This window comes from Ambystoma mexicanum, chromosome 4q, assembly GCF_040938575.1.
Source record: "Ambystoma mexicanum isolate Mex_15411 chromosome 4q, UKY_AmexF1_1, whole genome shotgun sequence".
NCBI classification, from domain to species: Eukaryota; Metazoa; Chordata; class Amphibia; order Caudata; family Ambystomatidae; genus Ambystoma; species Ambystoma mexicanum.
The window spans coordinates 888,657,875-888,673,050 of record NC_090928.1 but is presented as its reverse complement, the minus strand read 5'-3'; the positions used below and the strand labels follow the sequence as shown (position 1 = coordinate 888,673,050).

The following is a 15,176-nucleotide window of genomic DNA, read 5'->3' as shown; positions in this document are numbered from 1 at the left end:
ACACCTCCATGTGATTGGCTAGAAACAAACTGCTAGTAGCCAATCACATGGAGGTGGGGGCGAGAGTGCCTGTGTGTGATGTCTGTGTGGGTGCTGTCATTTCAATTAACAAACAGCCATATCAGGCGTAAGACCTTTTTTTAAAAGTCGACAGGGCTGGTTGGCAAAAGTGGGCGTGATGGTGGCAAGGGTCTTAAGTGGATGTGGGTGGGGCGTCGTGTGATGCAAATCTCTGTGGTTTCCTTTTTGAAATGTAGGCAGGAATTGTCATGACGTCATATCAGAACCTTTTATTTCAGGACAAAAGTGCACTTCGTATTTTCTTAAACTGCACCAATGATCCACACTGTGCAAAAAGCAGGAATGGGAGCATGGGGCTAGTTCTGTTCTTTTCTTTCAGCCCCAGGTGTTTGATACCCTACAGGACACCACCTCTTTATTTATTTATTTGGATTTATCAAGCGCCCATCGGCCCGGAGGCATATGTTATGGGATAGCATTAAGGACGGGTCCCCTTTTCATTGCCTATGTTTTCTTCAGTGTTTTAGTGCCTTTTTTATTATTTAAATTAAGTAACACAAAAAAGGTCCTGGGTTGTTTTAGACATGAAATGAAAAGAACCACTTTCGTTGGTTGTTACAGCAGAATATGCATTCATATACCTTCTCCCCCTGCACCCCAAGCAGAAGCAGATAAAGGTGCTTCGTTTACTTTGGCTGCCGAGTTGCCAGTGCTCAAAGGGGCAATTGTTCACCTGGTCAATAAGTAAACCCGCCTTAATGAAAGTGGTCGCTTCTGCTCACATAGAAGCTCTCGGTTTCTCCAAATGAGAGATCATCGGTCACTCATTGCACAGCTATGTTTACTCCACAGCCGGTTAAGTTAGCATTTCCACTCGGTCATTCGTTGTGTGGACTTTGCTTTCTGTTCAACCTGGCAGTACTTTGGCCTCCTGGCTGCCTCCTTCAGGCCAGCACTTATTCTCTGCCACTTCAGGGAGCGGAGCCGATAAGTTGGTCGCTCTACAGGTCATTTTGAAAAGCCTGTCTGAAAAATAAGCAGCATTGGCATAAACGCACAACTATAAAATGGCAGAAGAGACCAAAGTGGAGTCACTTCAGCTGAAAGAAAAGGTTGGTTGTGCAAACAACGGGTTTGTCGCAGAAGACGGTTTAGAGGAAAAGGAAAAGGATGGCAAGAGCCCAGCGGATCCCCCTGAAGCCTGTGCCCTCGGGATCCAGGATGCTGCATGCCAGGAGATGAGCTTCGCTGCCGTGAGGCCCTATGCCGGGATGCCCAAAGAGGTCCTGCTCCAGTTCTCTTCCCAGGCGCGTTACCGGGTCACCAGGGAGGTCATCTTCTGGCTCATAATCGCAGGCACGCTGGCAATCATCGGCTCGACAATTGCAATCATCGCCTTGTCTCCAAAATGCCTTGACTGGTGGCAAGCGAGCCCTATGTACCAGGTCTACCCCAAATCTTTCAAGGACAGTGACATGGATGGCATGGGTGACCTAAAAGGTAGGTACAAAGCATGGTTGGGTTTCTGCCTTGTGGTTTATGGTCGGCCTGCAACACTTTCACTGCAGTATGTGTATTTGGGGTTTTCCATAGCGTGAAACTAGCTAGGAAGCAAAGGAGAGCTGTACATGTCATTGGGGTGGGCATATGAGATAAGCCTGGCATGGTATGTTCCGGGCCATGGGGGTGGGATGCGATGTGGCAATGCAAGGGGCTTTGGTGGCACCTAGGTATTGACTGAAGAGTAAGGTTTTCATCTTGATTGGCATGGGGACAGTGTTCCAGCCAGGGGTGTTGCTAGGTCTGGAAAAGATCTAGGGCTACACTAATGTCGGGATTGTCGGGACTTGAGGCTAGCTAGCCTTTTGGTTGTAGAGCCTGAGATTCTATCCGGGAATACAACCAAAAGACCCGAGGTTATAGCTCCCTAAACACCCCCTCCTTCCCTCCTCAGCAACGCCTCTGGTGCCAGCACTTCAGTTGCATGGAGATTGTTCTGGCATTGCCTTGCAGCGGCTTATGCAGGTTTAAACTATCCCAAGGCTATGCTGCATCCCTGTCATATTAATTGGAATCGGGAGACTCGCACAAAGTCGAAATTGACCATTGTTTTCTATATGAAGGGAAATCTGTATTACCACAGAGCCATTCATTTTAAAGTGCGTCACAAGTGAATGCCTTTTAATGGGTGTGCTCATCAATATAACATCATATTGAAACCAGGATGTGTGTGGGAGTATATTAGAAAGGAATGTGACTAATAGTTTACTGCACCTCCTTGGTGACCTTCTGTTATCAGAAGGTCACCAAGCAACTGGCGACTTTGGGAGATGAGCGTTATCTGAGGGCCTGACATCAGCGAGGTATCCACTAAGGCTGGGCCTAGCTATGCCACCTTCAGAGGGAGCCTATCCAATAGCGCGGGTTTTTGTTCCTTTTAGAAAATGTATTTACGCGACTGCCACTGGTTCAAACACATCGACTCTCACTTCATTTCAGGTTTAACTTATACATTAAAAAAAAATGAACCTAATTTTTATTTTTTACTTTAAGACCTACGAAAACTATTTTGATGGCTCACCTGTTTTGTGAATCACAAAATGATTAGTGTGTTTTGTAATAATTAGATCATGTGTCATTTAATACTTTTCTTTTTACGTTAACCAGACTACCATATTTTATACAGGCTCAAATGTGATTATGTTTCAGAGGTAGTTAATTGGCTGTCGAAGATGCTAATTATGAAGAATTCTAACTCGCGCAACATCAGTATGTACGATTACGGCTGATTAATTTGAATGACATGGGTTTAAAACAGGGCACTTAATATTTCCATAGCCTTCATAATAATGGTAACCCGCCCTTCTTAGTTATAAGGCTTTTTATACGAAGTGTGTTATGTAGAACATGCATATATATGTAAATATTGTCACCAAATTCATATCGCACGCATTTTATCAACCTCAGAATGATGAAAGCTTGAGTGAACCGACCCACCGATCACGCTCAATTATCGGCAGCGAGCCCTCTATTTACGGATTACGTATTTGCAAGAGGGAGCAAGTATTCCTTCGGCCCAAAAAAACGTATTTTAAAGCTATTCTGGTGATGTTAAAAATAAAAATGCCTGCGCGTGACGGTAAATTCCATATAGAGTTATGTAATGCCATGTTATGCTATAGTTATCCTGTACTATGCTTTGCTCTGCCGTTTCGTGGTGTTATGTTGGACTTGCTGTGTAGCCTCTTAGGGCACATGGGGCAGGCTTCTGGGTTATGGGTGAGAGTCTCTCACAACTGTCTATTTCAAGGAGGTCTGTGGATGAAGGTGTACTTCCCTGGGAGAGCATCCAGACACAATTATCTGGTTTCCTCCCTGCCCTGCCACATCGTCATCTCTCACGCTCCGTCGTTTTCTCTCTCTCTCTCTCTCTCTCTCTCTCTCTCTCTCTCTCTCTCTCTCTCTCTCTCTAGTTCGCAAGTTCTCAAAAAGTAGATACACTGTGAACTGTGTGCAACAAAGATCTGGTAACTAGAGAGGAGCGGATGGGGCAGGATGCAAACTCCATTCCTACCTGAAGGAAAGTGCTGAGGGTTATGGGAGCCATGACAGTTTTGATTCAGAGAAAGAGCTGGCTGAGATATGAAGACCCTGGGTGCTTATTTTATCTTCCCTGCTTTGTCTCTCAAACGTCACTCTGAGTCTCTCAGGGGCTGCGCTCAGCACGTCCTGCAACCTTTCCGCAGAGGGGCAAAGAAAAGCATTTGCCTGGCATTATTCAAGCAATTGGGTCAGGGTCCCACAGCACACACGCCCAGGGACCAAGAACACACCTTTGCACCTGCCCATCCCCACATGTGGAGCTAAGTAGCTCCAAAGCATCAGATTCTGAAGGATGCTGAAAACCTGCAGAGGGTTCTTCATGAGGTAGTCGATGAGATGAGGATTTGTCCAGATGAGAGGTGGAGGGAGGATTCTTCAGAGCGCACCACAACGCGGGGTACACCTTCCCTTGGCCTAAAAAGGGTGCAACTGCTGCAGGAGGGAGAGGAGAATCTTGCTGACAGTGAAAGAAAGGGGGTCTGAAGGGAGGAGGATTGGAATAGGGTATGATGACAATCCCAACAGACTGAAATCTCATATTCGCAGTATGCCCAGGGCCTTACCAGGTATCGATACAGAATAAACAATAGGCACTGTACTGGACGATTCATCGCAAATAAGAATGAGAGTGGCAACCCCTGAAGCAAGGATTGTGAAGGCTGCCCACATTAAGTTTCACATCATGACTGAAGCTATGGCAGGCAAATGGTCAATGTGTTCTCTGGAGCAGGGTGCATCATCCATTGTCTTAGGGTTCCCCAGTTCACAAAAGAAAAATAGCAGATTTTCAGAATTGCAGGCTGTCACGAATCCCCAGATGTCACTACTTCCCTAGGTGGAGCCACTTGCCATGAGGCCAGGGAGGTGAGACGGCCCCTGGGGGTGGTACTCAGTGGGTGGATCTCATGGGGAGGGAAACCCCATATGAGACTAGTGACGACCTGGGGAGAACATGGTATGACCGTAACCGACCTTACCCTAACACACCTTATTATACCCATCACACCTACAGTATCCCTAATATTCCTATATGTTTTTATAGATCTATCAGTATAGGAAGTACTGGAACGAGGAAGAGTGTAGGCTCGATAAAGGGAGTGTATCCTATAAACACTGAGACGAAGGAGAAACCAATCAACCCACTGGAAGATCTCCAAGTTGGTACTGAGACGAAGAAGAGGCGCAGAGCCATGTAGATGGCCCTGCAGAACCAAAGCAAGCATACTAATTGCATCAGGGGAGGTATGAAGCAACCTGCCAATAAAAGAGAAGAGGGTCAACTAATGTTGGAGGAGCCGGGAGATTCAAAGACGGGCAAATCAAAGAAGCTAGGAGTGCGCAGACACGGGATACTTACCCGCAGGCAGAGGCGTCCCTGAAAAGTCTGTTGTGGACAGACCGGCGAAGGTGGAGAAGCAGCGGGCAACCAGCTGATCGAGGAAGCTGATACGCGCAGTCAGCTGGAGATGCGCAGCCCGGGAACAGGGAAACGCTGCAGAGCCTCTGAAGCCCCTGGAGAAGCCAAGAGAGACCCGGACAGGGAGGCGGAGAAGCCCACAAGCGACCGGAGGATGCTTGCAAGCAACTTGCAGAACTCTGGGTGGCCGGGATGGTTGGTGGGGCCTCTGAAGGGCAGAAGAATAAAGAAAGACGGGACTGGGGCCTGCAACCCATAACAAGCAGCCTCCTAAGCCATCTCCTCGTAGTGGTACCTTGCAGGGAAGTGAACCATGTCTGCCAAAACCCAGAGAAGTAAGCAAAGCTTGCGTCTGTGACCCGCACACACCAGAGAACCATACATTAAGACATCTTCTTTGCCGCAGTACCTGACAGGTGATTGAAACAGGTCTGCCTGAGCAGGAGAAGAGAAACATCTGAGTCTGGGAACCGCACCCACAAAACTGTGTCACCTTTAGGGAGAAACCAGGGGAAGGGAGTCATTACCCCCTGAAACTGTGAACTATAAAACTGAGCTTGAAGAAAAGCCAGTGGAAGGGAGTCATCCCCCGTGACACTGGGAACTATAACAAGAAGCCTGAGAAAGGCTAGGGGAAGGGGGTTATCACCCTGGAAGTGTGCATTGTGAGAGCAAGTTTGAAGATTGACCAGGGGAAGGGAGTCCTTTCCCCTGGAGTTGTGAGAATTGTGAGAAAGAACAGGGAAAGGGAGTCATTCGCCTTGGGGTCTTGTAAAGCACAATACAAGTTGGAAGGAAAGTAATACCCCCTGCTGTTGTGTACTGTGAAACAAAGAGAGATCAGGGGAAGGAAGCCTTACACCCCTTGTGTTGTGCACCGTGAAGCAAAGCCAAAGGCGGCGCATGGAAGGGAGTCATTCCCCTGGCACTGTGAAACTATTGAGAACAAGATAACTGGAGAACCCAATAGTGAGGAAAACTATGGGCTTAAAGGAATGATGTTTGAATTGGAACTTTTGAGTTTGAACGAACAAATTTACAGCCCATCAAGCAAAATAAGTGGGTTGTGTGGTTGAACAGCGCAGATGCAAAATAAGGTGGGTTGTGTGGTGGAACAGCGCAGATGACTCGGTGTTCTAATATTCCTTTCTTTAGAATCAATACAGAGTCCAAAATAATTAAATAAGGAGAAACAGCCATCCAAATTGTGAATGGTGATTTATTCCTCTCACAGCTGACACGTGTTTCGACCATTCGGTCGTCCTCAAGGCAATTAGATCTTTGGACAAATCCCTAGTGAGTAAAGAAAGCGGCTCTTGTCGCGAGTTAAAAGGCTCCGAATCATGTTCTGGGGGTATACTCCCGTACTCTAAAAGGCATGTGTATCATCAATGTAAAGAGTCGACCTTAAAAGTGGTCATGTTAAGCATATGTAGAGAGTATTCTCAGCACGTTAATCCTGATTCAGTGATGGGTCCTTATACCTGTGTGCACAGTGTAGGGGATCTATCCCATGAAACTAATACGTCCGAAAACTCCCCAACCCTTTACAGCCCATCAAACTGGAACTTTGTGTTCTATCCTGGAAAGGAACGGAGCCCTGGAGAACGGAGTCATTCTCTCAGGTGTAGTTCCCTCCTGCCAATTGGAACTATAATCCAGTGCCCAGAAGACGGGAGTCATTCTTCTGGGCCCAGAAGATCCAGTATATCTTTAATTTAGTTGCTAGTGTAAGGGATAGAGGTAGGCATTTTGACACATGACGGTTGACTCTTTTTCATTTACTTGGACATTCTGACAGATTCCTTAGTTCCTTAGTAGAGGCAGGGAAACCCCCTTTAGAGTTAGGGAGAGATAGGCTTCCCCTATATTTTTGAACAAATAAAAGTCTATGCCAACAATCATGCCACCTGTGTGAGTCAGTCTCCTCCTTCTACACCTTTACAGAGTGAAGAAAAAAATTGGGTGTAGAGGCAGCCAACGGTTAAAAGAAGACACAGATATGGAGGGTACAATATTTTTACTCGAAAACTATATTGTAACAGGGTAATGAGGCTTGGGAGGAGCAGCATAATCCACATGTTAAGTTTTGTAATACATAGTCCGAGGGGAGCAAAGGTTTTTTTAAATTTTGTGTGCCTACTCTCCTGGAGAGACCGTTTACCTCCGAGGAACTTGACGAGGCCATTGCGTCGTTGGCATCAGGGAAGGCTTCTGGCCCCCGACGGGCTCCCCATGGATTTTTATAAACGATATAAGTCAATCCTGATTCCGCAACTGTTGGCCTTGTGGGAGGAGTCGTGTGAAAAGGGTATACTCCCTCCATCTCTCCGGGAGGCACTGATAACAGTGCTCCTCAAACCGGGTAAGCCCCCTACTCAGTGCGGCTCATACCGACCGCTGCCATTGATTAACAGCGATGTTAAAATATACGCTAAACTGCTGGCCAACCGCCTAGCCCCATACATGCCGCACATCATCCACCATGACCAGGATTGGAATACTTAAAATGGTGGTATTACCCCCAACTCCTGTACCGATTCACTAACCTCCCTGTGTGGCCTGGGGATGTTTTTTTCAGAACACTGCGCCAGATAAGCAACACCTTTCTGTGGCATTCGGGGGCTGTCCGCCTTAAGATGTCCACATTGACCGCTCCCAAAGAACTGGGTGGGTTCAACGCTCCAGTTTTCATCAGATACTGGGTAGTAGCCCAATCGCAGTGTGCGTCATATTGGTTTAATACCACTGATCCCCCCCACACGTTCGGCTGGAAAAACTGGCGGTCTCGGACAGTGTGATAGGTTCCCTGATCCTCAAACCGGCACCCCCTGACCCAGACTCTGCGGACCCGGTTGCTGCCACGTCCTTAGCATTGTCCAAACTTTGGACAATGGTCGGCACGCCTCACCCGTTCCACGGAGACCTGCCATTATGGAACTTTCTTCCCGATGTCCCGCATATCCCGCAATCAGTCGTATCTCACTGGGCAGATGCTGGCTTCCTGGCACTCCGTGAGGCTTACGAACAGGAGAACTTCGTTCAGTGGCTAGATCTTACCTCACCCCTTAGACGCCGGCCTTCAGTGTGGCTACAATACTCCTCACTGCGGAAGAATCTCAAATCCAAATTCCATGATTTCCCCGCCTACCCCCTGATGAGCCTATAGTGGCGGAACTCTGCTCCTACCTCTCCTTTAGGGGCAAGGTGTCGAGACTGTACTCTTTACTGCAGAATGGGGCGGCCCCCCCTTTACAGGGTTGAGACGCGCATGGGAGGAGGATCTTGGAGTTGAACTCACTGATGAGAGATGGTCCCGAATGTGTGCCCGCACCCACAATGTATCCTATAACACTACATTTAAATTAATACAATTCAAGGTGCTACACAGATACCATCATACACCAGTAAGGCTACATCGCATGTTCAGCAGCGTTCTTCCCAGCTGCCCCAGGTGTGGCATGGATCGAGCCTCCTACATTCATATGTTATGGCACTGCCCCCGTCTTACCCAGGTCTGGTTAGACGTCTGCTCCACACTATCAGATATCTTGGAACACACTACAGCCCCCACCCCATTACACTGCCTGTTTCATGATCTCCCACAGCTTCCCCGCGACTCTAAGAAACTTGCAGGTCTAGGCATGCTGTTGGCAGTCCGCTGTATACTGTTGTGCTGGCTCCGTCCTAGGGCCCCTACCTATGCACAGTGGCTCAGGGCAATTACATGGGTTCATGATACTGAGGAATCTTGGAATGCAATGTAACACTCACACTCGAGGCCAAGAGACATCTGGCGGAAGTTTCTGGACTATATGGCTGCCATGGCCTCACCCACAAACTCTGTCGTGTCCTCCCCTGGGGGCTCCCCATAAATGATGTCTTCCCCTGATACAGTTGTTAATGTCCAGTCTGCTGCCTCATTCTCTATATACTGTAATTGATGCATGATGTGTTGCTCATTATGTATGTTGCTAGATCCTTTGACTCATTGCTAGTGCCAAGTGGCGCCTTGTTGGTTTCTGGTGTGTTGTCAAGACAAATAAAGAAAGTTTAAAAAAAAAATAATAATTTGTGTGCCTACATCCCATTGGTTTTATACGCATGGCCATTCTATGATCTTTCTTACACTTTCTCAGGGTATTTTCTTTTTACTCATGACTCATCTAGAATACGTGATTCACCCACTGATTAAATGACATATATAAATGCTTGATTCCATAAAGGCTTCCATTGGTTCGTGGATTTTTTCAGCACACAAAATAATAACAGTAAGGTTCATGTTTTAGCTACAGAATTACCTAGTAGATTCTTTACAAAAGAAGCTTTTGTGCGACTGAAGTCCACTGCAGCCCACAACCCTGATGCAAGACTGTTAGCGGCTATTCTTAAAAAATGATTTCCGCTGTGAGCTTTTATAGCACAATCAACTATGACGTCAGTATCAGCACAGTCAATAAACCGCAAAACAATACAGCAGTGAAGGAAATAGTTTATGTGCCATGGTTTATGTGTTGTTTTAAATGTCAACAAAGTGTTGGATGAACGCTTAAAATCAATCATAACCTCTTTCAACCTACTCTCGAAGCAGTTGTCCCCATCTGAAATGACACACATGGAAAAATAAAAATGAAATGAAAGCTATCCAATCAGTCGTGTCCCTACCATAATTACATTTAATGCAATCTGATATCTAGACCATATACCCTCTGCGCAGAACCACAAGCAAACTCATACGTGTTGTAGCCCATTAGTGAGGCGCAGCTTTCTTCTGTAGGAACCCGGAGCAGCAGAGCCTGTCTGGCCATCACACCCTCTCTTATTTGGGGGGATTCACTTCAGACACCAAAAAGTGATGAATGGAAAGCATTGAATTAACCATGACCAATGGCAAATGCTCTGAGCAGCTGTCATTTCACCTTATTTTAAGTCCACCTATTGCATTACTCAGGAGAGCCAACACACGCAAATGTACATTTGGACTGCCTCCAATGGCAGCAGTCCAATCTGTACTGGTAGGACATGTCCCCTCTCTACATATCACAAATAACCCTTATGGCGGCTGCAGCTAGAATGATTTCAATATGGCTGAAACCCTGCTGTAATAGCAGAGACGGGCTAAGAAATGGTGGACTGCCAGCTACCCGGCGGATAAAGCAATGGCTATTACTATGGTATTTAATTGGGCCTAGCTTCGGGAAGCAAGGGAGTGCTTTACAATCATAGGGGGAAGGACACAGTGATGGCAGCAGAGATACAAGGGAGCAGGGAGCTATCAAATAATCCATATGATCATTTGAACATTCCTCTTCATCCCTTTTAGTGCTTGAATGTGCATTTTTGTGTACAGTGAACCCTCAGTGAAGAGGGGATTTACTTAGTTTGAGTGTGTGTCTCCCATTAATTAGGAATACACTGTGCACCGCCTGGCCTGTGCAGATGGTATCCAGAGGGACTCTTCTAGCCCAGAATAAATGAGGTCTATTCACCAAACAAGGGAATGTATCTGAAGCAATCCCCACAAGACTGGACTAAGATCCCAGCTGGATTCAGGCACTCTAAGTCTGCATGGCACTCGTCTTACAACCCCACTAGTAACAGTCGACATTTGGTAGAATTGATGACAACACAGAAATGTAACTCAAGTGTATATATAAACATTTACTTACTGTACTCCAAGCAGGAGTTCTACTACTATGGTAATTGATGACAAAATCAACCGCCACTCACATAACTAAAAAGAAACTAAAGCCAAGGACACCACTGAAGCAGAATGTGTTCAAAATTTTCAAAAATTCTGTCAACGTACCATTACACTGAACTGCGTCCGCTGTTTACTACATCTAGACACCTTTATGGAGTTGGTGGAGTTGATGCCATCTCCAGTGGCACTCGTCTTACAACCCCACTAGTAACAGTCGACATTTGGTAGAATTGATGACAACACAGAAATGTAACTCAAGTGTATATATAAACATTTACTTACTGTACTCCAAGCAGGAGTTCTACTACTATGGTAATTGATGACAAAATCAACCGCCACTCACATAACTAAAAAGAAACTAAAGCCAAGGACACCACTGAAGCAGAATGTGTTCAAAATTTTCAAAAATTCTGTCAACGTACCATTACACTGAACTGCGTCCGCTGTTTACTACATCTAGACACCTTTATGGAGTTGGTGGAGTTGATGCTATCTCCAGTGGCACTCGTCTTACAACCCCACTAGTAACAGTCGACATTTGGTAGAATTGATGACAACACAGAAATGTAACTCAAGTGTATATATAAACATTTACTTACTGTAATCCAATCAGGATTGCTACTGCTATGGTAATTGATGTCAAAATCAACTGCCACTCACATCACTAAAAAGAAACTAAAGCCAAGGACGCCACTGAAGCAGAATGTGTTCAAAATTTTTAAAAATTCTGTCAACGTACCATTACACTGAACTGCGTCCGCTGTTTACTACATCTGAACACCTTTATGGAGTTGGTGGAGTTGATGCCATCTCCAGTGGTATATTTGTGATTAAAAAATAAATACATGTGAGTTTAGCAGCTACGTTTAAGCCCCTCCACATTGTACATAATGCCACCTGAATCTGAGGAAGTTGGCCCTGAAACTTGTTTTGTTGATTCTGCAATAGGCAACTCTTTTTTCTTCCCTTACCTAAATATCTCAAAGGGACAGTAAGGCCAAAAAGGTGCTTTTAAACTTTACAATTGTTTTCCCACCTCTTTGGATCACAAGAGCGGCGATAGGCAGCTGGATGAAAAAAACTATAGGTATAGAAAGTATATATATATATTTTTAAATGTTTTTTTGGGATTTGGTTAAAAACACATTTTTTAATAAAGTTTAAGAACACCCAAAAGGGAACATAACATAAAAATTCATTAATATAATTCATTTAATCATTTTTTTAAAAGTTTTTATTATTAAGGCGTTTAGTTAATTACAAACATTTGCCAATCGGTCATACAGTCAAGTTCAAGTCAATAAAATCATAAGGAAAACAAAGAAGAAAATCACAGCTACTTTGCACACCCAAGCAAAAGTCCAGGTAGATAAACACATATGGGGTCTGATTATGAAGAACAAGCGCAGCAGGAAAATAAGGAAACACATTTGTTTAAACTCATCAGAACATATTGTTTAAGCAGTCTACTTAATTTTGTTAATAACTCACTACTGATGATTTGCGTTCGTCCAGATCTTTGAATTTTTTGAAGAATACCATCTCCAGAAATGTTACCAAGACACAGGTCAGGCCACTATTTCAGCCACTGTATAAGTTCTCCCTCCATGCCTCATCATTGGTTCCGAATGAACGTTTTGATTGTAGAACTACAATGTTCAACGGTGGACAGAACAGGATTAGATGTTTTACAGATTTTGCTTGGGTATTACACAGTCTGCATTTATCATTTCCCAATTCCGCTCCATATGTGCATAGGGTGACCTTAGTGTGCAATAAATTCAGTCTAAATCTAATGAACAAATCTCTGTACTTCGCACTTGGAAACTTCCTCAAATACCGTGGGGTCACATTGGGCACGTCTGAGAGATATTTAGAGAGTGTGTGCACTTTGAAATTGACTCTTTTTGATTTGGTTGCTCTCCAATCATCTGCCCAGACTATTATTTTCACGAGTGTTGGATTTCTGCAAAGAACGTCGATTGATAGACCTAAATTTAGCAGGGTGTCTCTGCATCTTTCTAGCCACATGTTCATTGGCCAGTCCGGTGTTGCTGACTTATTTATAAGGATTTTAAATTGTGGAGGGCAACCAGGGACATTCAGTTTTATGAAGAGCACCAAAGATTTCCAAACCACTCTCACGTGTAGGGCAAAAGACCAACCTCATGTCTTATGATAGTAATCGGGACGGCATTGGGGAGGCACAACACCTTTCTCCAGAATCGTCCCTCATACCCGATGGTAGGCCCAAACATGCTCCTGCAGCATACATGACATCTGGAGTCACTTTTTATTATAACATTTTATAATCGATAGAAGCGAAAACTTGCTGTATTTCTGCCCAATCAGAATTCCTTGAGAATTAGATGGTTTAATTTCCTCTCTAGTTGTTCTCTCCACCGCGTCTCACAAGCACTCGCGCTTACTATAGAACTCAGATATTTTATTAAAAGGCACCGGTTTGAATCGATTCCCAATTATGATCCAACTCAGTGATTTGTGGCCTCTCGTGTTTTCAAAGATCATAATTTCTGTTTTAGTAGCATTACCTTTCAAGCTATTTTAGTCCACATAGCATTGAAGGGTATCTAGTTTCCGCTGTAGGCCAATTAGAGGTCTGTCTAGGATGACTAAGTCATCCGCTTACAGAAGCAATCCTACCATTGAACCATTGATCTTCAGGGAGCAAGAGGGTAGTGGATCCAAAAGGTTTTGTACTTCAGCAATAAAGATGTTAAATAGGACGGCGGCCAGAGGGTATCCCTTCTTCAAGCCCTTGAAGATCAGGATCTTTCTGGTCACGTGCCCCTCTTGGTCAAACCTTATCTGGGGTGAGGTCCCTTTGTACAAGCCTTTAATGGCTAGAAGCAAGTCTTGTGGACACCCCATCATGATAATTTTCTTCCATTGCAGCTCCCTGCTGATGCTGTCAAAACCAAATTCCAAGTCGATACATGCTATGTAGATCTTACAGTCATCCCTTAAGGCCTTGATTTTTAGGAGGCTCAATAGAAGGAGGTTTAAATTACATCCGACTCCTCTTACGAATCCCGTTTGATTTTTACGAGGCTCAATAGAAGGAGGTTTAAATTACATCCGACTCCTCTTACGAATCCCGTTTGATGAGGATCAAAGGTATCCACTTCATTTACCCACTCGTTCAGCCTCTTCAGCAGAACTGTCGCAAAGATTTTGCCCAAAACATCAATAGGGCGATAGTTTTTAGGATGAGCCATACTGCCCCTCTTGAAGATTGGGATCACCACTGCCTGTTTCCAAGCAATCGGGACCCTAACCCTCGTGAGGATTCTCTGAAACAAGGTTTGACATAAATCAGCCCATGCTTCCGGGGCAGCTTTTAACATGCACCGGACGCCTTCATTATTATGGATAGTATTTTGTCTCTATCGAAACAAATACCCCACTGTCTCCGTTGTATCCTTCATCAGCATTTAGGAAAACATTCTCAAAGTATCCCACCCACTGATTTTCAGGTATCGGATTTCATTGATGAGGGCAATTAGCACAGACGCTGCCATTCAGTAGTAGCCACAGGATCCTGGTGTGCTGCACTGCCAGGGCTTGCAGCATTTGTTCGGCATCTCCCTGATACATTATTGATCAGTGGCAAGCAATCCAGTTTTTGTGTTGTTGCTTGTTTTTTCTGATCATTTCATTTCTGATGATTATCGGTAAGGCCCGGAGTCCTTTGAGGTCCCTATGAATGACGTGTTTTTGTTCTGCGACTACTATGTCAGAGATATGTTTGGGCTTAAAATTGAGCTTGCTTCTTTTATCTTGGTGCTCTCTAAAATGGGTTAGTACACACTCATACTCCATGCCCAGTTCATCGATGTCCTGCCAAGCCACTAAGTTGTCAGTTATACAGGGAAGTTCTTTCGGCTTAATTCGCAGCCTGTTTCTTACGGGTTCTAACTCAACTCTTTCATTCTATAAAAACGTTTTCTGTCTGCTTGGCATGGTGCAAGACAATATGACTGGGTCGTGATCACTAAATTGAGTGGAAACTACTCTCAAAGTTGATACTACTGGATACAAAAAAGTAGTCCAAAGTTGCACTTAGGCACCCATTATGCCAAGTCTTAGCTCCATGTGTATCTCCTTTTACTTGCCCATTCAACATGTGAAGGTGTCTGTTATCAGTTTCCTTAGCCCATTGTTTGTATCTTAATCTTGATTGTTTAGTTCCATCCGTGCAACCCTCTGTGGCCTTCTGGTTCAGTTTCAAACAGTCAACATTAAGATCTCCGCAATATCAGCAAGGGTTCGTTCAAGATCAGATACATTTCGTCTACTCACGTCATCACAGTGTCCACAAAGAGGTGCGCTTCTTGTCTCGCTGGATTCCAGTAAAGGTTAAAGAGGGCAAATTCATCTCGATTGCTATCAATTTGGTCTGTGATCTTG

The 15,176-nt window shown here is 44.8% G+C and overlaps 1 protein-coding gene across 1 annotated transcript in view; it reads left to right on the top strand.

Moving 5' to 3' along the window:
• Positions 1-948: 948 nt before the first annotated feature.
• SLC3A1 (solute carrier family 3 member 1) overlaps positions 949-15,176 on the top strand; it is a 191,380-nt gene continuing 177,152 nt past the window's right edge. Inside the window, exon 1 of the mRNA XM_069608455.1 lies at positions 949-1,521. Coding sequence (XP_069464556.1) covers positions 1,089-1,521 — 433 coding nt within the window. The 5' untranslated portion in view covers positions 949-1,088. The remainder of the gene's footprint in view (positions 1,522-15,176) is intronic.